This window comes from Lepisosteus platostomus, chromosome 4 (genome assembly GCF_059453375.1).
Source record: "Lepisosteus platostomus isolate fLepPlt1 chromosome 4, fLepPlt1.hap1, whole genome shotgun sequence".
NCBI lineage: Eukaryota > Metazoa > Chordata > Actinopteri > Semionotiformes > Lepisosteidae > Lepisosteus > Lepisosteus platostomus.
The window spans coordinates 60,780,803-60,804,908 of record NC_142614.1 but is presented as its reverse complement, the minus strand read 5'-3'; the positions used below and the strand labels follow the sequence as shown (position 1 = coordinate 60,804,908).

The 24,106-nt window shown below is 34.2% G+C and overlaps 1 protein-coding gene across 2 annotated transcripts in view; it reads right to left on the bottom strand.

Annotated features, from left to right (window-relative positions):
- The window catches only part of pcsk5b (proprotein convertase subtilisin/kexin type 5b), a 145,347-nt gene that overhangs the window by 84,219 nt on the left and 37,022 nt on the right, over positions 1 to 24,106 (bottom strand). For both annotated transcript variants that reach the window (XM_088630139.1, XM_088630140.1), the window contains exons 5-7: positions 23,675 to 23,751; positions 9,421 to 9,509; positions 3,020 to 3,192 (exon numbers count right to left, since the gene is read on the bottom strand). In XM_088630139.1, the coding sequence (XP_088486265.1) occupies positions 3,020 to 3,192; positions 9,421 to 9,509; positions 23,675 to 23,751 (339 nt within the window). The remainder of the gene's footprint in view (positions 1 to 3,019; positions 3,193 to 9,420; positions 9,510 to 23,674; positions 23,752 to 24,106) is intronic.

The window sequence follows — 24,106 nt, the reverse complement described above, 5'->3', positions numbered from 1 at the left end:
TTTAAAGGTCTTGGTACCACTGTGGTGGTCTCTGAGCGTTCGCATCACAATGATTCACATGATCATTGTAGAGCAGTAATAGTTATCCTAAAAATGATAATAGTAATTAAGCAGATTCACTTTCTTCTGTAAAGCATCTTACAAGTGGACCCTCACAGTATCATTGTGCTAATGTAAAAGGCGGACAAGAGACTAGTCTCAATCATTCCTGGCAGGCAGTTCATGTGAAGGAGGCTCCAAGGACATGCGTCTAAAATGTCTTTCAAGATGTGACGTCAGACTTGAGATTTCAAAGTGGACACATCATAACATAAGTGCCAGTCAGCAGAAGCCAGTTTAGAAGTACAGATAAACTGGGAATTGCTCATTTGGTGATTTCCTTCCCAATCCCACCAGCACTTGATATTTTTACAACTTAAATGGGAATTCCTATACATTTTCTAAGAGATAAATGATAATCACCATTTGCTGTTATGGCTACTTACTATTTAAGTATTTTACGACTAAAAACTGTTTGTCAAAAAAGCTCGTTTTGTCCTACTAGCTGCCATTTCACTACTTTTGGCTCTCTTCACTTTCTTTAAAGTCCCTGTTTTCAGATGAATGCTGTTTCTTATCTCAGTACGTCCAGTCACACTGAGGAAATCATCCAACACGTTGGTGTGAGTCTCACTTACTTGACACAACCAGCTTTCATGGCACCTTGTATCCTGAATCAAATGCTGTGGCTTGTGTCATGAGAACTAAGTTACAGGCTTCAGAATGTTATTTTTTTTCCAAATTAAATGCCACAGCCAATCCGAGACAATTAGGAGTCGGCCATCTTGTGGATGATGAAAGCCAAACATCTTTCTCTCTTGGGGATTTAACCTACTTTGTGACTTTCTCCGCACTGCTGGTACAGCCTGAAGTGCAGTTACAGAAAACAGAACACTTCTGGTTGCACTTCCAGCTTCCAAACTGAAAATGCACCTTAAGTGTGCTGACATAAAAGGAGAGCTATTTAGACATTTTTCTTTTCTTTTACCTCAGCCTTTATTTATAGAAAGAAACTTGTACATATGATAAAATCAGTGCAGTCCAGCTATTAATATACCTTTTTTTCAGAATGTATACATTCATAAAATAAATAAATGCCATTTACCGATTATCCAGTTATTTTCTCCACATCTCAGTTGTACTTGTTACCTGTGTCACTACATCAGATATGCAGTATTGACATTCAGAAGGTCTGCATGGCGTGATAACAGATAGTAAGGAAATTCCATGTACTGTATATTGAAAGATCATTATATTTTATGACTGAAAGCATTATTTATTTAAAACGAAAACAGAAATTAATTTAAATCAGAAGTGGTTCACTATTGATTGACCTGATAAAGGCATTTAGAAACTACATTATATTCACTTGTAAATACTATTTATTTACTGAGGTTTGTAAATCGTACGATCCAATAAAAGCATTTTCTCCTTCATTTGTTATCCTGCTCTCCCTTTGACACGGTAAAACTGTTCTTAATTACATGCTGTAAGGCAAGTGTGATCTAAAAGATACATATTAAGAGCTACCAAGAGCCTGTCATAGTTGACTTATGCTGATTGATCTTGCACATTTAAGTCGCTGTGTATCAAAGATGGAGTTATCAACTTTTAGAACATTTTGCAACAGCATGCAGATTAAAAACTATTTTGAGATATTCTCACTCTGTTCTCGTTTGATTTTTCTTAAATATTTGTTTCCGAATTTCTATCTATTTATATATAATGTATATTTATTAATATTGTTAAAAATTGCAGTTAAAATTAATATTTTATGAAAAAAACATCTTGGTGTAAGATGGTGTACAATACAATCAAAACCACATTGTAAGGAAAGATTACACTAGAATGGGAAACTATAAATTGACAATAAAACAGCAGAAGAGCTTCATGGCTTGTCTGAAGACAACACACGGTGCATCTACTCCAGCTCAAATATCCTGGAACAAAAGCAGCTTGTCTGGTATATTTTTGTAATGTTAGAAAAAATGAGGACAGGTTTCCCCACAGTCAGAATATCTGCTAAGTGCAAACACGCTCAGGACATACTCTAGTACAAATACCCAAGGGACACTGCATGCCAGCAAGTAAAATCATCACATTGCTCCCATCTCATTATCCATTCCACTCAAAAGGAAGCAGAAATAAGAAAATGGTTTACACTTTATGCAGTATTACAGAAAAATACACCAATCGCCATGTCTGTTGCAGAGCTAAGCAATGATGTTTGATATGCTTGTTTAGTACTCTCGGTCTCCTTCTACCACTTCTACAACGCAATATCTGAAAATTTTTAGATTACACAGCATGCAGGTCCAGAGAGAAATACTGCCAGCACTTCCATTCAAGTGTAAATGCAAAATACCAGTACAGATTGTACGAAATTCTAGCTAAAAATGAATTCATGTTTTATACAATATTTCTGTACTCTGGAACTAAGCTATCTCTCTCAAGGTAATTTTCTGATGCCACAGGGAAATTTTCTCTTTGAACATGCTTCCCAATAGATCTCTAGTTCTGGTGCAAAGCATTTCAAAGAGTAGGCTATTCTGTAGGGGTATATTTCAAAAAGCATGGAGGGTGCCAGATAAGCAGTGATGAAAGTTACATAGAACATAGAATCAAAACATCTATATGTAACTCATTTTTAACTATATTTGCAATATCATCAATCCAATGATAGAAAACACAAGATGACCGGAAAACTATGAGCACAACTTTACGATATATTTACCACTGTAAATATTTTGCTCCCAGATATAACCAAATACATGTTTATAACATGTTTATGTGGATTCTGTACATCGTGTTGATTTAAAGGTTGAAAGGCATCTTATTATTTTAGTAGTTATCGTTACATTATTCAAGCAAGCCTCTCAGGTCAAGAAAATAAAGCATAGACTATATGACATATGCCACTGCTGTAGAAAACTTAGAAAAGCCAAAAAGTTTTGAAAAAGAGCACATGCCCCAGTCCTACCGATCGTATGCCATTCTCAAAGGCCTGTCTAGCAAGGGAGGCTGGTCCATCCACAGTCTTGCCATCATCATCGGGACCCCAGCTGGCACTGTAGATGTCAATGTGTTGTGGATGTAGGCTCAGAGACTTTGCTTCCACCATATCTGTCACATCACCATCCAGCATCCGTACACCTTTGCAAAATACAGAAATTTCACCGCATCAGCAAGGTCTCTGACATTACTCAGGAAGCCTGGAATGATTTCCCCCAGGATGTAAAATAAAGCTGTACTTTACAGCTTTAAAAAAAGAACAAATTACTTGTGGGGTTTCTAACAGTTTGCATTGTATGCATTCATTGTGCAGACAGTGGTTTTTTGGAATGCATTTGACGTTCTTTACAATACTACTCTAAGTGCAAATTAAAGCTCACCCAAATCTAGTATATGATATGCTTAAAGTACCAAATGTACTATATAACTAGTATAGAAAATGGAGGAGATATCTTGTTTCATAGCAATTTCAAAAGACATAAACAAGTCTGGAATACAACAACGGGATGAGACCAGACATTCACCTAAACGTGAGAGGCAAAGAATTTTGACCTTTTTATTTTAGTATTCATTAGTAAACAATGTTTTAACTGATATTCATTTTATTTAGAAAATATTTCATGTTTTGTTTTGCATCATCCTCCAAAGTTCAGAAAAACAGGGGAAATTCAGACAGTGAGCACAAACACCTGGTCCATTATATCAGTGTTTCCAAAAGCATCCCTTTAAAAAATGTTGAGGGGAAGAAAATGCAAGTCTGACCATTGGGCTATTTAGATCTCTCCAGGCTAATAGTCCCCTTCTTTACCTTTACTGCTTATATTTACAGTGACATTTTTGTCCTTTCAAAGGTTTTCCAAGACTTTCATTTCAGTAGTTAACATTACCCCTAAACGTGTATCATATCTTCCACCAGCTCCCAGCGATGAACTGATTTCTTTTTAGAACTGCCCATTCATTTACAGATTTCAGCTTTTTACACTTCCTTCCTAGATTTCTATTCATTTGGACACTCTCTCCCACCTTCTGTGCCCATTCACACATGTTCTTTGTTTTCCTTTGATTTATATCCCCCACAAAAATGCACTCTCTCGGTCACAGCTGACAAAGACTTGACAGCTGAAATATGTTTTTTCTTACTTAAGTTATGTTTTCATTATGTGTTCAACCTTGTGCAAAGTTTTTTTTTGTTCTTTTACAGCCTGTATAGTGACACAGCTCCTTGCACAAAGCTTTACAAAAAGACTTGAGTAGAGGATGTGAAATGTAGTGAACACAACAAATACAGCTATTTATACAGAGTGCCTTTTTTGTGGTCCATCTTCTAGACCTGTCGTCATTATAACACTTTATCAAATTTTCTCCTACAATGAGTTTCGACATCTTTGCAACATTTTCATTCTACATATTCTATACTCAGGCAGCAACATTCACTTTGCACTCCACTCAGCATTACTTAATGGCCTGATGCTCTACACCTCAAAACAAGGAATGCTATGTAGTATATGTAGGCTGCTTAGAAACAACTGAGTGTCTCTCCACGTACAGAGACATAATGAGGGGTGGTCAAGCCTTTACTATACAAGGGGCTACATTAACATATGGATTCTAATAGCAACACACATCCATTACCGCTTATAATCCTGAAAGTAATGCAATTCTGGAGCACTATTATGGCCTTTTTAATTACGGAAAAATAATTTTGCCTTGTGGTGAACCCATAAAATAAAAAAAATGATGTTTACTAAAAGAAAGCATGTGCAACGTAATAACATTTGGCAAGTATCACAATCAATGGTGAAGCATTTAATGCTAATCCTTCTAATGAAATGCAGTGTAATAATATGCGGAGAGCAACATTGTTTAGTCACAAGAGTGACGAAATGAGAATTTAAGGCTTCATTTCAATATGTAAAAGTGGTTGTTCCTGAAAACATGAGGAACAATGGCGTGAAGATTGGGCAGATAAACGTGCCTTGATATTTAAATGAGATGTATTAAAAACAAAGACACCCCACACAAAGCTGACCGCACCAAAAAAAAACCCTAGTAGGCACGTCTATTCCCTGATGCAAATACAGTACCATGAAAGCAACGCATGAGAAATCAATGGCAGCTGTAATTGTTGCACAAAGACACTGCCATCAGCCAACAGACACAACTATGGGAGAAGAGGAGCACCACCTAACTGTATGAGGATAGCAGAACTACATTTGTACTACCCTACTTATGAGCAGGGTAGAAGACAGACTCTAACATTATTTATATGCTCCCAAAGATTTAATTGACAGAGTGCACTATACTTTTTAGTTTTTAAATTTTGCATTTTAGAAAGTACAAATTTCATTAACATGTTTTATAAACAAGTAAATTTGATGGTGAAGTAATAACAGAAATACACAAAATTGACCAAATTAAGTTTTAAATGTAGTTGGTTATGGTTATGTAATTATCAAACCTGACTAAATTTGTTAAAAAAGTGTTGCAATTTGCACCTGAGTTTAAGAAAGTAAGAATTTCATTAACATGTTTTTAAATAAGTAAATTTCATAGTGAAGAAATAACAGAAATACACAAAATTAACCAAATTAAGTTTTAAGATGTAGTTTTTGCGAGACAAGTATAGTTATCCTTTAATCTACAACTATTTCATTAAAATTTAATTTAAAAAAATTACAAAGATTTATCTACAACAATGTAATACAACTTATACATTCCTGTTTTTGTTATTTCCCATTTACAACAATAGTTCTTTGGTGTTCATTACCAAAATAAAACAAAAGTTCAAAATTCTTCTCTTAATTGAATTATAGTTTATATATCACAGTTTTTGACTTATATGCTAAGTGGGACAACATGTAACCAATAATACATGGTCAGGGTAACAAACCCAATTTAATTTTTTTACAGAGATAAAAGTACGCACGTGTTTCATAAAAGCATTAGTGAATGTTAAATAATTTGCACTGACCACTATTGCTGTGCCAATCATGTATTTTGGCTTCCCAGCCACCTGTGTCTGCTGGGTTTCATTCTGATTTGGCAAGCAGTGGTACTAATTAATGCCTTCAATTGATCTACTTTGTTTAGCACACTAAGGCCTTGGTTTCAAAAACAGTCTACTTTAAGTGCATTGTTTCAACACCTTAAGACTGCGTGCCTTTACGCAATTTCATTTTGACTTGTTTATTAAGATTTTGCTCCTGTATTTCTGTGCAAACAGCTCTTAGGCAATGATTTTATGATGAATGACAACATATCAAACACTCCAAAAATGAGTTCTTTATGCAGATTTAAGACAACACTCACGGATTTAGAAATTAGTATAGATTGGAACCAATCCCATTAATCATTTCAAGAGCTGAAAGCACATTTAAACATGTCAAGTATAAAACTAAAATCTTTTTTGAAACATGTGTATCTCCCGGGACCAGAGCTGGAATACTCACTAGGCAGCAATATAGAGAGTTTCTGGACCAAAGCGTTCTAAAGCTGCAGATCGACAGTAAGTTTATCAGATGATTATAATCACAATTCTAGTGAATCACAACTGTGGCTGATTTAATGATGAGGCTCCTCATGCCAAAACAGTCTGCTGGTCACTAGGGCACAGCAAGACAGATAAGAATGAAAGAATAGGCAAAATGGATGGGTCATTGTCCGTGTTAATTTGTTTGACAAAACCCATGATAAAAATATTTGGCGAAGATCTGTCATCCACCTTTGCGTTTTTGAGCTAAATAAGACAAGATGAAACAACTGGTTTAACTAAAATCCATACTGAAACTAATTTCATAATATAAGGTTCAGAGTTATGCGCAGTGCCTCAGGCAGCTAAAATGTGAGAATCGCAAATATCAGTGTGTGCCATTTTCTTTTCTCCCTTTTTCTTTTGTTTTGTAACTGACCCGTATTTCCTGCCGGTCTTCTTTACAGACCACACCATGAATCCTTATTGTGTGTGAATTGATTTGGTACTCAGATAAACAATGAGAGGTATACGCTGTACTAATTAGATGAAAGATTAAAACTAGAGCACTTTGATTAGAGAAAGAAAAGCCATGGAGGTGCAAAAAATACTTTTAGTTCTCCTTGCTTTTAGCTGGAAGAAAAAGATCTGGAATATGGCAGTACTTACTATAAGACTAGCAAACAAAGAAAAGTGATTGTAAAACATTACTGAGGATAAAGAATCAGGCTACATTACACAAATTGAATAACGTCAACAACTTTGAAACGTCACATGAATTAAACACACCCAGACACCTCTGTACTAATACATAATTCATTTTAGCTTCATTGTAGCTAGTCAACAAATTAAACAGAAAAAAGACTATTCTGTATTTTACAGTTTGCATATAATTAGGAAATTACTAAATTTGTCTTAGCTAGGGGCTATGATTAAGAAGTTATTCTTTTACAACATGAGTTAGTTGCATTTTAGGTGCATTTAAGCTTTGTAATGGCACTATCTCAGAAATGAAATGTGATTTTTGTTCATATTTTATTTCAAAATGTTAAGCGAGTCTGTAAAATTATTTTTGCGTACTGTACAATTCACAGCATATGAAAGTCTTCAGAAAATAATTTTCTTTAATTACATTTAGTTTAATAGTGGATCTGGAAGTTTAGCTAACCAAGAAAATTTTACTGTAGTGCCAATGTCTTATAGCACTTTCAGGCATTTAATCTTATTTCTTCAGAAGAATGTGGAATGGAAGCGCTATGAGACATTTGAAGCACAGGTCACTTTGTTAGCATGACACTAGCAGAATGTCATTAGCACTTTTCCCCATTGTAGTTTTTCAACTGAAATAAAATGGCATCAAAAGAGCTAGTTATTTATAATAATAGTGAATGTAATTAACGTATAGATTACTTGTTCTGTCTGGTTTTAATATTTTTAAGTAACTCATGCAGTAATTTCCCTATAGTTATTGCAAACTCAGTATTGAGGAGTCTCTATTGAATAAATTTCTAATATTATTGCAATTAATTTTTTTTTTAATTTGTTTTGAAAAAAAACTCACATTTACATACACCATTATTATTATTACAGTACCAAAATAGATTTTCTTATTAGGAAAGATTCATATGGTGTCTCTGTATGATTTTTTATTCATGCTTTATTGCATAATTATTTCTTTGATATTTGACCTCTCTGGGGATCAATACAGTTTAGATTGTGCAACAGAGACTTGTGCTTTTTGATAGAATCTTTTTACCTTAATATGCAAAACATTTTCTTAGAGTGAGTTAAGGTTCCTAATCAGTTTTATGAACATTTCTTGCTTAATGTGTCCAGTTAAAAGATGCCACACATTTATAAGCCTATTCATTAGAAAAGTCTTAATCGTAAATTAAACAGGACTAAATTCATAATTCGAAGACTAAAAAGAAAAAAAAAACTAAATAATTAATTCATTTTAAACTTACATATACATACATTTTCTTCTTCTTGTACAAATACATTAAAATGCTTGGCTAAAATGTGGCTAAAACTAATTCTGTATGGATGCAAACTAAGTTTTTTAAAGATAAATTGTGACAAGACTGATTGGTGACTGTTATTGTCTGAATGAAATCAAAGCTTTGATGTAAAGCCAGGTGTGGCATTACTTTTGCTCTTATCACTTAAGCATACTGTAGAGACATCACTAGGCTATCTTTCCTAGATCCTTGCTCTGCATATCTGATACTGAAATAACTATGTCTATTTGATCAAGATTAGTCTCCTTTACATTGAAGATACTAAATATGCTTTAATTCGTCCAGTATATTGTGGCTTGTGCTCTAAAGTAAAATTATTCTGCTTAGCATGTAACTCTCTTCCTCTTTAAACTGCAATATTTCCAGGCAAAAGTTAGACTATATTTTAAGGTTAAGGTTGTCCTGCTCACGTACAAGGCACTAAATGGTCCTGATCATTTTAAGACTGTGTTGCATGAATATTGTCTAGCATCTGAAATCTGCTGATTCAGGTATTCCCAGCCAGGCTCAATATACAGGCCATAGGGTGATCTCCTCTGCAGTACTATATTTATGGAATTCATTTCCCAAATCCATCAGAGAATCTTTGTCTGTCAACATTTCCAAACCTTGCTTTAAGACCTATCTTCTTACTAACTCTTTTAATGTAATTTTAGTCTTGGTTTCTCACAGTCAGCTTGATCTGCTTTTCCTCTCCCATTGCTGCTTTTGTTATGTACTATATTTTGTGTTAGTACAAAGTGTAGTTTGTTGTAAAGCATTCAGGAAAAAAAAAACCTTTCTTATTTATGAGGCTACTGATAATGGCAAGGAAATGCATTTTCTTTTCTACATGCATTCCTTACACTTCCACCTCTTCTCTATTTTATTTGTACATACCTCCAATTTTAGCATTATAAGCAATTCCAACCGTGCAATGTGAGTTGTTTGCAGAAGCTGCTACTTCTCCAGCACAACGGGTTCCATGTCTGAGGAAGGAAATCAAAAAAGGAAACATTACTTTCCCAAAATCTGTTAGCTTTGGAATGTTTAATGCCATAATTCTCGATGTAAAGAAAAAATAGTTATCGATATTATTTCCTATTATTTTGTGTCAGTGATAAAAGTGTAATTTGGGATTTCCAAAGCTTTCCATTTCAGAAAACCAGATGACTTTTGCAATATATTAACATTTTTCATGTACCGCCAAAATGTAGTGGATGTAACTATGTATTGACAGTTTCGTATAAAATCACACAGTTACAATTTTACATTAAAGGCATTAAAGGCATAATTTGTATATGGCAATGCTTTCAGCACAAGGATTTGGGGAGAAGAATGTACGTGTTAGAATTTTTATAGATCAGACTTCTAAAAACATTTTAAAAGCACAATGTCAGGAATACAGTACAGACCACCTAATAAGATATTATTTATAATGGAATCTTAAATAATGTAATTGAAAACGTATGTGGAAAGTAGGAAATGGCTTTCATGAAATTTAATTTTCTTTACACAGATTTGAAAATCTGATGTTAATAGCTGAAAGTGAAAATATGACTACTGTTGCCTTCTTACAGTTTGCCAGTCACAACACCGAGCAGAGGGAATGCCTGTATCGATCTAATCTTTTCAGACAACCAAATCAGAAGTGAGGAACCATTAGTGAACTAGAAAATAGTGAGCTTTGAAGTATGTTTTGAAACTGTACAGGAAGAATCCAAAACGAAAGGTTTTAATGCCAGGAAAGCAATTTATAAAGAATTAAAAATAACATTTAAAGATATTCTAACAAGAACAATTCCTTCCCTAAAGTAAGTAAATCAAATATTAATGATGTAACAAGGAGAAAGAAAGGACTTTATAACATTTTTTTAAAATAAATTATGCAGTTAAAGAAATTAAACAATTAAAAATAAACCGCAGTTGGAAGTAAAAAAAATATCAGAAAGGCTAAGAGAGAGATAGAAAAAATATAATTAATTTTAATACTTTTCAGTACTTTAACAGGAAAATAACAAGAAAAGCATCTGTGAGATGTACAGAAATGAGAATGCTGTAGATGACTAATTTAATGAATATTTCACGCAGCTGTTTACCATGGGTAAAATTATCAACAACATGCCTCAGACTGATGAAAGTTCTATATGAAACAGTACGAGTATAGAAGTGGGCCTGGCGACATCAGGAAACGTAAAATTTTATCCAATTGAATATTACTACATTTTCATTATAATATTAACAAAACTCTTCCAATACTTAGGTTTTGATAGCAGTAATACCAGTTAATTGGAAAATTGTTAATGTAGCACCCATTCATGACAAAACTAAATAACAATATATCTGACTTTTGTTACATGCAAGGTAATGGAAACTCTGCATTAAACTAAATTAAAGGATCATCATGCACTCTAGGGGACAATCACTTTGGATTTAGATAAGGTAAGCTTTGTTTAACTAACTTGTTTGAGTTCTCTGAACAGGTAACAGCAATAAAGGATACAGGCCAAACATATGATAAGACGTATTTTGATTTTCAGAAGTTGTTTGGAAATTCCGTCCCTCTCAAACTCCAGCCAACAGGTATTCAAGATAATATATGTATTAAAATTAAGAACTGATTAATGAAAAGAATTTAGAAAATACTGATAAGGGGTTAATTTTCAAAATGGGAAAATGTAATAAGTGGAGTACCACAGGTATATATATTAGGACCACTACTCTCATGTCTATCAATAATTAAGATAAAACATCAAGAAGCAACACAGGACAAAGATGAAGTTATTGATGTTGGCACATCAATTACATCTTGTTGACAATATAGGAAGGCATTTAAAAATGCCAACAGAGCATTAGGGTATATAGCAAAAAGTGAATAATTTAAATCAATGATGCCATGTTAAAATTGTACACTGCCCTAGTTAGATAATATCATGTACAATTATTGTCACCACTCAACAAAAAGGACATTCCCGATTTGAAATAATTTCAGAGAAGAATACAGAATTTGTGCTTAATGTCCTGTGTTGACCAGCTGAATCTTTTTAATTCTGAACATGGAAAACTCAACAGTGAAATAAACCAAAGAAGGCACTCATTTAACGTAACGAACATAACAAACCTGACACCCTGGTTTCTTTCAAGAGGTAGCATGTTGAGATTCTTGGATGATAAGCTTTTACTGACTGAATGAACTAGGTAGGCCTTTCATTTGTGACCTTTCCTATGCTGTTATGCCAATTCTGTTCAAGAAAGTCAGGTAACTCTTCTATGCCTTAAATTAACAATTTGAGGATTTCTGGATTACACACTTTGCCTTTGGAAAAACTAGGATAACTTTTTTGAAGAACAAAATAAAACAGTAGTTTAATTTCCTCAGTACATGATTAAGGGTCATATTAAGTCACCATTTCTTGACCTTGTATAATCACAACTTGTGAGAGCAGCCATCTATCCCATACTGCCTTGCAAGAAGATTAAACAGCTCAAATATCTTTTAAGGCAAAACAGAAAAAGGTTTTTGTTCTTTTTTACTGTACTCCTAAAAAGCAATGATATAAACTTTCACTCACTTTTCCTTAACATGTACTAAACCCTTTGCCTGAGACTGTGGTTTGTTTGTTCAGACATTTAAGGTTCCTTGAAATCTATGGCATGTTTCCCAACGTCTTTTCCCTTGCTTGAAACTACACCATTCCAATTAATTTCACCTTCCAATCTATCCATACATGGACAGTAGATTTTACTGACTTCTGAAAAGTGTTCTGTTGTCTCTACAAAAACAAAATCATTTTCTCACCGGTTTAATAATTAAAGTTTCCTTGGTGATGGTAAAGTGCTAAACTGCAGAACAGACCACAGTGAAACTGTAAAACAAACAGAAATGTTCTTTGGGAGAGTTCATGTTTTATTTAAACAGCTCTTCTGGAATCTGTTTGGCTACATTATTGATTATCTGTCTGTGCTAATCAAGGCATATGTTATACCGCTCATATAAAACTATATACATTTACCTCACCTGCATATACAGGTGAATAACATAATAGCCATGTTATAAGGTTAAGTCTAGACTATACCTGATGTAAGTTTACCTGCACTGTATGTATATATAGATTGTTTTACATACAATTAAAATCAATGTACTTTCCAGTAAAGAAAACCATTCACATTATATGGATATAATTATGAGAAACTACATTTTATTTGTTAGCTTCAGTACATAATACTGTCATATTAATTAATTTTTAATTTTCAACATTTCAATAATTAAATCTTTCAAAAATCATTTAATTTACAAATCAGATTGCACACTTGCTGTGCGAGTGCCCTTTAAGTCATTGTTTGAACACCAGGCATGTACACCCACTGCAGGAATAACTGTGTTGCATCAACGTCACATCGATCTAGTCAAAGCTCGACATCAGGGAATGACACTCCAGGCTCTTATGAGTTCTTTTGCCTCCGAAGAGCAGAACCTTGACAATCAGAGATGTCCCAGAGGATCCTGATGGCATTTAAACTTTGATTCTCCAGAGAAAAGAAAACACATGACATGAGCACAGTACAACTGAATTCACTGCAAGTGTTAGCTATCCCAATGAAGCTGAGTTTTCTGGCAGCAAGATAAGATCCCCAAAGAGGACAAAAGCACAGCTACATCCTTCAAACAGACACCTAAAAGCACTAATGTCACAATCTCCTAGATAAAGTTCTCTGAACACTTTGAAAGACATCTTGCTTTTACGAAACAAGGTCCAAGGAATGTGGCCTCAATTGTTCGCCAGTGTTTTCTGAGAATATGAATGCTGAACAGTTCCTACATTTTGCCACAGACAGAACTGAGAAGTGAACATGTAAGCATGATTTCATTCCTTTTAGCCTCTGTAAGCCATGGCACAGCAACAATAAAACTATGGTTTATAATTAGACTTTTCTTTTGTTCCATTTCAACAAAAGAAAGTGAACCTCAAAAGTGATGACCAACTTCACTGAAATGTGTACAATTATAAGTTCTGTACAGTAAGATCAACAAGTGGTTAGCAATTTTTGAAAATTACTCCAGCACATTATCAGCTGTCTACCCATTTACTGACATACAATATTTATTTCCACACAAATGTGTCCAATCTAGATCTCATTTTTTTACTTTATTGGAAAAATGCACTTTTAAATTCTTTGGCGGTTTGAAAAATTGCTGTTTGTTTTTGCAGGGAGACAGAACTATTTCTGAAGACAAATGCACAAATACAATAATTTAAAAAATCTACTACATATTGAAAAAATATCTGAAGAGTCTTTTCACTCATTGGCATGCACAGCTAAACACAAGCATTTCTTACATTTGACTCTTTTCATTACTCAGCTACCTACATATCCTTGACGTGAATTTGTAGAGTAAGAAAAGTTCTGTTTCAGACAGCAGGAATCATAGCGCATTCAAAAGCAAAAAATGTTTAACATTTTCTTGAACACTGGTAAAATCACCTAATTTACTAACTTTCTGCCATACAATCCACTCAAATCTTTCACCATATAAAAGTAAATACAAAAATGCGAAACTGATACTATACGTCTGAACATAACACACAGCTATAGCATCAGTGTTTGCAAAACATCCACCACTGATCATGCCTTGTATTGGAAGCTCAGGTTCACAGTGCTGTGGTGTGTTTTTGTCAACTTTGAATTCTTGAATGGATTCCTACACATCTCTGATGCAGAAATGATAATGCATGCTTGTGTCTTTTAAAGCCTTGATTATTGTAACGCAGTGCTTACTGGTGTATCCCAACAAGCTGCAGCATGTTCAGACCTCAGCTGTCCAGATTTGAAACAAAAACCAAAATGCATGAGCTTGTGTCAACTGGTTTAGCTTCCTACTGGGATCTGTGCATTTCAGAATAAGATTTAAAGTATTGCTGCTCACTATTAACGTCTGAACAGTGTGACTGCTGATTACATTGATGAAGTGTTAACCTCCACATGTTGTTTGTTCTCTTTGGACTCTTCTTTCAGTTCCCTCTTTGAACACTGCAAGACTGTACTATCTGTTCTGTCGCTCCAAGCCTCTGGAATGGTCATTCATTTTATAAACACACTTTTATATTTTATACTCTATTTTTTAATTCTATTTAAGTTACCATTCTCATTTATGTATGCCTGCCTCTTTTGTTTAAATGTTTTATTATAAAGCACCTTAATATGATGCAGCATAAAAGATGCTACACAAAACAACTTTTACCTTGTAAAATAGTTTTGCTGTCTGAATGAGAATGTCCTTGTTATAACACTAAGGTCTCAGGGACCTTTCTTGGTTAAATACCCCCCTCTACTTCTGCATTGTTATATTCAATCAATATAATATAATAACATATAATATTAAATCAAGAAAATAACCTGCTTTGAATCAGAGTTCCAATTTTATTATATTAATATTTTATTTGAATGTTTTACTATTCAGTTTTAATAGATAAATACTAAGAAAGTCTAAATGTCATAAAATGACTTCTCAGATGCAAGAAAAGTTATTGAGTATACTCTAAAAGTGAATTCCTTTGTTTTAAAGCGAACATCAATGAAAACATCAACGCAGATGATATGAGAAAGAAACATACTTGTGAAAGAAAAAGAGTATGATAATCATATCCTATTAAGTATTGTGTGGCATAAGGTACTCTGGTTTTGGTATACAATGCAGACTACAGTGCAATCATATTGAATAGAATGGACTTCAAGGATTCAATGTTTTCTAATGAAATACACACATTGCGGCAATTGGTCAACAATAAAGAAAGCACTGTAGGAGCAACATATTAAGGAGCATCAAGAAAACACAGAAAGTTCTATGAATATGAGCCTATTTCTTCAGTTTCTTAATGCTTCTTTCCCCACTGCCACTGGCAGGTCTGATTTTGTTCTGTCACAGACATTTTATTTAGAGAAAAGTCACAGAATGCAGAATATACAGGGTAAAAAGTTTTATAGAAGCTAAGGTTTAGATTTTATTAGATTTTTATATAAACTAACAGCTAATGGTGATGATACAGGCTCAATTTACAGTCAATAAAAAGAGAGCAAACACAACCTGTGCAGTGTCAAATAAAATTAATACTTACAATATAAAACAGAAATATTACACATACTAAATAAAATAAAATCTCTGACCAAAGTTATCAGATGCTGTTTTTCATTTTTCCTTACACATTCTATTCATTAAAAATGTCAACATGCAGACTGGATCACAGGACATATTTCTCTGTTTTGCTGGAACGTCCTGTTCCAGCAGGGACAGTGAATCAGCCAGCACAGCACGAAAGCTCCTCGGCCCAGAATAGCCAGAATCCACTTTAATTTGTATGTTCAAGGACAAGGTTTTACCTGGCAGTTGATCTGAGTTAAATATTTACTATTTCTGCAGTAGAGATCAGGGAATGTTGGCCCTTTTGCTTGGAAGCAAATTATGCAGGTTCAATTCCCACTCTGTGCCGTAGAAAAAAAGTTCCTTTAGTTCGTGAAATAGTATGCATAGACGCTTCAGTTTAAAAGTCTACCACAGAGGTGACATTTCTGCTAAGTGCACAGTTCAACAACACCTCTTTTCCACTGGTGAACCCAATTCAGGTGGTCTGTATGATTCCAGACACTTCCTTAAAGCATATTTAGTTGGACTGAGTGAGAATCAAACGACGAAACCCTAGCCTCACAACCGGTCTCATAACCGTTTGGCAGTAAATTGGTCAGAGGGTGCAGTTAACGAATTTCGTCAATACAAGAGTAAACGACTGTGTATAGGCTCATTACAGTTTATGCAGATTGTAGTACTGAAGAAGAGCTGGAATCCTCAGTACGAAATGAAATGGTATATGGTCAGTTTAACTTGGGGGTGAACAGTAACGGACATATGCTGACATCAAGTAATGCCATGCAAAAAATAAAAGAAAAGGGAAAAAAGACATTTGATTTTGTCTTATACAGTATGTCACAGATGATGCCCAACAGATCAATGTGATTTATGATCCTCTGTAACGTGATCATGTAGATCTGCTACTACTGAACACAAAGACATATTTTAAATCCATAGAATGGCTCCTGAACCAAAGGATACGTTGGACTCATTATACTTATTTTTTACAATGTACAAAGTAGGAAACACAGTTCAGATCTCTCCCTTGCATCGAGTAATTCCTTCTTAATTCCTTCATAGTTTCCTGCTGAGATGATTATACCTCACCTTTTTTGTTTTACAAGGTATAGTAATTCAATGACACCTAATTTTAAGTTTAGTGAAAAAAGATTAACCTCTTTCACATAAAAAATAGGTAATACAAAACATTCTAAAATACCCTCACATTTTAAAACAAAACGCCTGGAGTAAGGAATGTGTGTTAGAAGAAGCAGCAAGCTGAACATTCCTCATTGGAAATAAAACAGGAAGCTAAAACCATCTGGGAAAACCAAGATTTAAAGCAATCAGGAATCACTCACTTCATCTGACCACTGTATGATACCGCATGTGATCTGAAGGCATTCAGCATAAAATATCAGACATTGTTTTTTTCCCTGTAGGAAAACATCTAGTAGCCTTGAGTGCAGACTGTGGGTCTTTTCAGGAAACCACAATCTGCTAGAGTAACATGTTTTTGAACTGCTTATATATAAATTATACACACTGAATATGTATGGCAGATTCTGTTGAGTCAGCCCCATGATTTGCATAAGAAATGTTAAAATGAGAGGAAGCCATTCAGCTTGTTTTAGTTTGCTTACTGGTGGCTAAGTGATCTGAAATTACCAATCACCCTTCAGTAGATTTCAGATAGGGTCAGATTTAATCCGTTATCGCTTTCCTGTGTTATGCCATGGTTTCATTTGTTTTTTCATTTGAACAACGATTTCATCTGGTGGGAAAAAAAAATTGCGAGACACATAAGACAAGAAGAAAGGTTACAAACAAGACATTTAGCCCATTTGGAAGGTAGCAGTTAATCAGAATGTAACAAGAAAATCCAAAACAAAAATAAAAATAACTATTCCCCGTCCCACACAAACCCCATCAGTGGTAAACTCCTCCAAGTTTCTAAGAGCCCTAAAATATAGTTAGTATTACTAATACTATTACAACAATGGAATCTACAAGTTTCAAGGCTTTGACTGCATCAGCTGCAGAACTTTAAGGCTCCTCCACCCTCCCCACTAGCCCCACATAAACGAGCAATTGGAACTTCCAACAAATAATATCAAGACAGGACAGGATCCACTAATGCCAGAAGAGGGAAGAACTACACCACCACTTTGTTAACTGAAGCAGGCAGGTCTGCCGCTGTTAGGGATCAAACTGGTGTCACAGAATTCAACTGAATTCTACCAGAGACCTAAATGTGAACCGGGCGTGTCAAATAGGAATATCTATTTCCAGAAATCAAGAACCTATGAATACATTCTACAAATGTGTACAAATATGCCCAAAGTACCCATCCCATGGATAATTTCTAGTTTTATTTCTGCTCTATCTTTACAAAATATGATTCCATCTATGAGAGACCAAATACACTCTATGAAGCTTTAAGTGAATCACACTAGGATTAGTATATTTGAAGGCCAAATGTGTCCTATTCATAGAGAAATATTTAATTTATTTAGTCAACATAAGAAGCCATTCCCCTTGCTTTACCCCTAAAATGAAACTAAAAATAATATCTGATCATGCACTGCGTACTCAGACAACATCGTGCTCCAAGAGCAGAAAGAAAAAAATAACCTGGAAGCTTGCATTGTGATGGAATTAGAGAGGTTTTCTCTTTAAAGATAGATGTAAAAAGTTGTTTTGTCACTTCAATATAAAAAAGAGAAAGGACAATTGCCTGTGAAAGAGGAATTACAATTGTCTGAAATAAAACGATGAATTATGAATAACAGGAAAATGGGTATGCCATGTCTTTATGATTGTGTGTCTTTTCTTCTCCGGAGATTAAACCTTTTTGTGTAATTATTGGGCCAAGACACAGTTTAAAATATTAAAGAGAGACCCCTGTGTAAATTAAGTGAATTGTATATGTTGTTAGTAGACTTTCCTCAACATACAGAAGTGCCAGGGTTGATAAAACAGACAATGCAGGGATAAAGCATTATAAATAAAATTGAAAATGTGGCCAAGCCAGACCTCCTGTGGACTTTTCACATTGCTGTAGAGAGGATAACTTAATAAGTTAATATATATAGTAATTTCAAAACTCTAGAATGCAGTCTATACCAGTAGCTTCATAGGGGGGGAATTGGGAGTCAGAGAACTAAAATGCTAGGAATGCTAGGACAGCTAGGAAGCATCCTAATTTTTATGAAGATACAAGCTTGCAGAGAATTAGGGAAATGAGTCCATCTGTTCAAGTTAGTGACCACCTGTTTAAAAATGTTATTAAGACCATTCACTGTGATGACATGTCAAGTGGAGTAAATCTCAATGTCAAAGAATCAGAAGTGTTTGATCACTGGTGCTTTCCAAGGTATGCCGGCTTTCTCAGTTATAGATATTATACACTGATAATGCACCAGAATTATTAAAAATAGAAGGCATCACAAGAATTGAGAGATGCCATTGACATATAACAATATATCATCAGTACAAGTAATATAAAATGGTGAGTATCCTTAATGACTACAGGAATAGAAGTACTAAGTTTACTAACCTGAATTAGAATTTCAAAAGACAAAAGCAAATACAAAAATGTGAAAGTGGGCATCACTCACTAACTTCCCAAAAACTTAGATGACAAAAATACATATATATAATACAGGTCTAGTTAATAACAAATTCAGCTTCTTATTTTTAACTTACTGCTCAATAAGTGAAAAGATTATTTAAAAAAAAATGTAGGCTATCCATTGCCTCTGGGTTTATCGTACTTGTATGTAATAATTATCTGTAGTAATTGTAAGGAATTAAATTTTTACATATAGCATTCAACACAACCTGTAGAATCACCTTGCACTTTTCTACTATTTTAAACCAATTTTCTGTGCCGCCGATTCATAAAAGGTTTTATTGCCAACAGCAGATTCATTCATCACGATAACCGATCCTTTATCTGTCTCTGCATGAGCTTCAGATGATTTCTCAAGAAACCTGATGAATGATAAACTCCATGTGCTCAGCTGCTTGAAGTAATAATGGAGGTTTTAATCCAGACTCTACAATCTGGGTATTTCTGATAGGGATACAAGAAGAAAAGCTTTAATTCAACAGATAAATCTCTTCAAATGTTATTCAGGAGCTGGGTGAGCAGATTAAAACACCAAACCTTATGCAATTGTTCTGTGACTGGATCACTTAAAGAGAGATGTTCAATTAAATTAAATGCTGAGGTTCAAAAAGAAAATTGTAGTCAGGGAAATACTGGTTCCAAGTGTGTCCTTGGGTGATCTGTGTCACTTGCAAAGAGTTGGCAGATATGAAGGGCCTTCCTAATCCAATTAGTATTTAAGGTGGAATTACTTGATTTACCACCTTTTCCATTAGAGTCAGAACATCTGCAGAACTGACACCAGCAGTGTCAATGCATTCCTCTCCGCAGAGAGGCAACACTGTTTTAATTTGTTGGTTTTTCAACAATCCAAAAATGCACCTGCATTTATAATGACATCTTCTATATTTTCCCATAACTATGCCCAAGTGTACTTTCCTTATTGTACTGATTTTAATTTTGTAGTTTTAACAACCACACCCATTAGATACACATTCTTTGTTTGTGTGAAACATAATAATATTGTAATATTATTATTCATAATATAAACATAATAATATTATATACAAATATAAACAATAAGATAATCATCTCTTTCCTTTGTGAAGTATACTGGTCATTGTAGGAATTTCAGACTGAATCTAGGACAAGCCAATTCCCCCAAGAAGTTACAAAATACAGTAAACATGAGCATAAACTTGGGATTTTCTGGTAGTCTTCTGTTTATCACTTTAAGCTTATAAACAACTTACAGATCAGAGGAGTGCAAACGTTGTCCATCTAATCTATTTGGTAGTTAGTAACTAATCGATCCAATAATCTTATTCTTGAAATGAACCAGAGTAAAGACTTCAGCAACGCAACTGGATAGCTTGTTACATAGTCCCACAAACCTATGTACAAACGACTGCCGCATGTTACTGGAAAGCATGATACATAAATAATGAAAATAATCAGTGTTTATGTTCCACATATACCTAAATATGTCTCAGAATGCTTGTAAAGTTAAAAAAAAATGATGAAACATTAGGGTGCCATCCTTAACCAGTTCCTCCTTGCCATGCTGCTCCATTTATAAGTACAACCTGATTTAGGTTGTGTCTGGGTGCCTTCCACTTCTTGATTAATCATTAATGATTGACTTCACCAAGCTCAAAGAGATCCTCATTTTTAAACTCTCCTCTTGATCTGTGCATTCATACAACTGAGAGACTTTACAGAGATAAGCGTATTTATTCTGGAATTGTGTGAACCACTTTAACTGCACACAGAGGCCACTCAATTAACTGTATGGCTTAATAAGGTGAACTTTAATTTAGGTTTCCACAGCAATGGGTTTGAATGTTTATGCCATCATTACTTTTGTCTTTCAACATGGACAAAGCAACAACATGGGAAATTGTGCAAGGGCATGAATACATTTGCAAGACACTGTAAATCTAAAGAAGAATGATGCAGAACTAAAAATACTGTAATATGTTAAATTGTTACAAGTGGTACAGTACACATTTTTCTTTTGACTAAATAAAGACAAATTTTCATATAAATTAAAAGCTGCAAATGTTTCGTAGTGCCTCAGTTGAAGAGTACAGAATAAATACTGTACAGCTCTAAACAAAAAACTTTAACAGTAAAACTTTATTTCTTTTAGGTTTATTTCTGCTGCTGTAGGAAGAACATGCCTACAATTTTCCACAAAAGAAACCCACAAGCACTTGAAAGACTGGAAGATATACCGTAACTATAATAAAGCCATTTATTTCCATTCTTTGGCAGAACACTCAGGCTCATACCTCATTAATTGAAATTCTTTTGTGAACACTCTACCTTAGTATTAGTTATAACAAAATAAAATTCAGATACAACTTAAACTAAAAAACAATAAAAAACTGGAGCTTCACAAAACAAAGAAGCGGTAACAATGGGCATATTAATTTCTTAAGACAAGAAAAGACATCTGTCCATTCTATCATAGTTTTTGCACTATGATTCCTACTTTTATAAATACTGAAGATTTAACGAATTAGAAGACTGATCCTACACTTGTCCTGGTCTTTGGGCCAATCTTCCTACACACATCCTGACAGAACTCTTGGAACAGTGTACAGGTATCAGCAGAATAAAAAAAACAGAAAAGATTTACCATGTGATAAACCACTTTAAAAGAAACTAGATGCCTTGCATAGTAATAACAGCTTCATTCACAGCTGACTAATGTCTTCAGGGATTATATGCCAAAATTTTAGTGCAGGCTTGTATCATAGTCTTTTTTGCCAAGTGGAAGAAGGCCAACCGCAATTTCTGGCTCATTTTCTGCATGTCATAGTAGTTACACACCAAAAACTAAGGCGTGACAATTGTGTGCATAAACATGCACATTTCCAGAGCATTTTTTACATACAATTAACATAAGAAAGCTCTCTCTTAACATACACAGAGTCAAAGGAAGAAATTAAATGATATATGGTACAAAAATTCTAAGATTGCTGAAAGAGCTAAAACATACTTAGCAAGTTGTTTTTTTAAGTCTCCTGAAAGCCAAGAGCAGATGACGTGTTCTGAAAGCTAGCTACAGAGAAAAAAAAATTAAATGGAATTTGAACATAACTTTGAGTCACAGATCTCCTAAACAGATGCAAATTAAATTCCATGTTTTCTTCAGAATTTTTTACAAATCTATAAGTTTAAAATCTAAATTGTTGTGACTTTCAAAATGGAAAGAAACCATTCCTTTTAAGGGTAGGTACCAAACCAGTGTAAAGGTTATAGATTCATGTTAATTTACTGCAGTCATTTTCTCACAACCTGAGTTTCACTTTAAGAAACAAATTGATACTACAGCTTGATGTGCCAGAATATGAGATAAGCCTGCAATTTGTTAAAAGTACTGTAACAGACAAAATGGCAATGACTTACAATAGTACAAGGACTACAAATACACAGAGAGGTAAACTAACCTAAGTACTTATTCATGGCAGAATATCAATCTAACTAATGGAATAAAAACAACTAATACATAAGCAGTTCAGATCCTTCAGTTTCTTGTGATTACATAGCAAATCAACGTAAGAGGTAATAATTTAGACTATGGACATTTCCTGACTTGCAAAGAAAACATCACTATAAAATAATTAACCAAAGGGGTCTCAGCATATTAGAGTGGACATTCATTTATGTAATATTTAATTATTATTATTATGAAGATAGATATAACATTTTTATAATATATAACAAATATAATGTATACAATAATTGTCCTCTCTGGCACAATTTTGGAAAAACATTGAAATGTCTCATAAACAGCTCAACAATATGAGACGGAAACAGTGGAAACATTAACAATCAAGGTCATGAACAAGTCATCAAGAAGAATAATTCATGGGCAACAATAGGCAAGACTATTGGTGTAATTTCGCAGCAAAGAATTGTCTCCTGCCACCCTTTCATACAATCCTAGGTCAAAATGTTATACTGATCAGACACACGTCATAGAGGGTGATACAACACATAGGGTATGTGCCCTTGGACATATACTGTTTCAAACCACACTGGTGTTGAAAAATAAAATATTTTTGGTTACTGGCACGATCACTTGCCCAAGTTAAAATAATGTTTGTGTGTTGTCTTTCTTCATGATTTAGGATTTATTTTCATATATGAATTCATTTTAGACTAATAAATGCACAAAATGTCATGCAATCAAAGGGCAGCACTTATGAGATTTAACCTGAATTCAGGAGTCAACAGCTCAAATGCACAATACGACCTTGAGGCAAATATTAATCTAAATCTAACAACTTACAGTACTCTAAATGACGTAAAACCTTGAAAGCAGTATCTGGATATTTTAGTGTTTCCAAGGAAACCGTGTTAAAGATCATACACAGACACAAATGTTTCTTTGGTCTTTGTCTTACTTGTTCTCATTGCTGGCATCATATCGAGGCATTGGGTCGAGGTCATTGCCATTTACATCATAGCTGGCCTGTGTATCCTGCAACATGGAAAAGAAATGTCGGGTTACATTGATGGATCACACTCAAGGATCATGAAATGATTACACAATCTGCTGTAAGAAAACTCTTGGTTTGTAATCCATACACATCCAACGTGTTCAGATTTTCAATCTGAGTTTTTATTTGAGTGTGAATTATTTTTCTCATTTACCATAGAAAAAAATAATATATCATCATAGACACGGATTTTCTAAAAAGAATGAACACCTCTTGTACTCAGATTGCCATAATCATTGTCGTCTGCTATTGCTGCAACAAACAGCAGGACCACCCTATTAAATTTACAGTGATGAGCTTTAGTTTGTAAATTCTGCTTTATTGTGAGTCATCCAA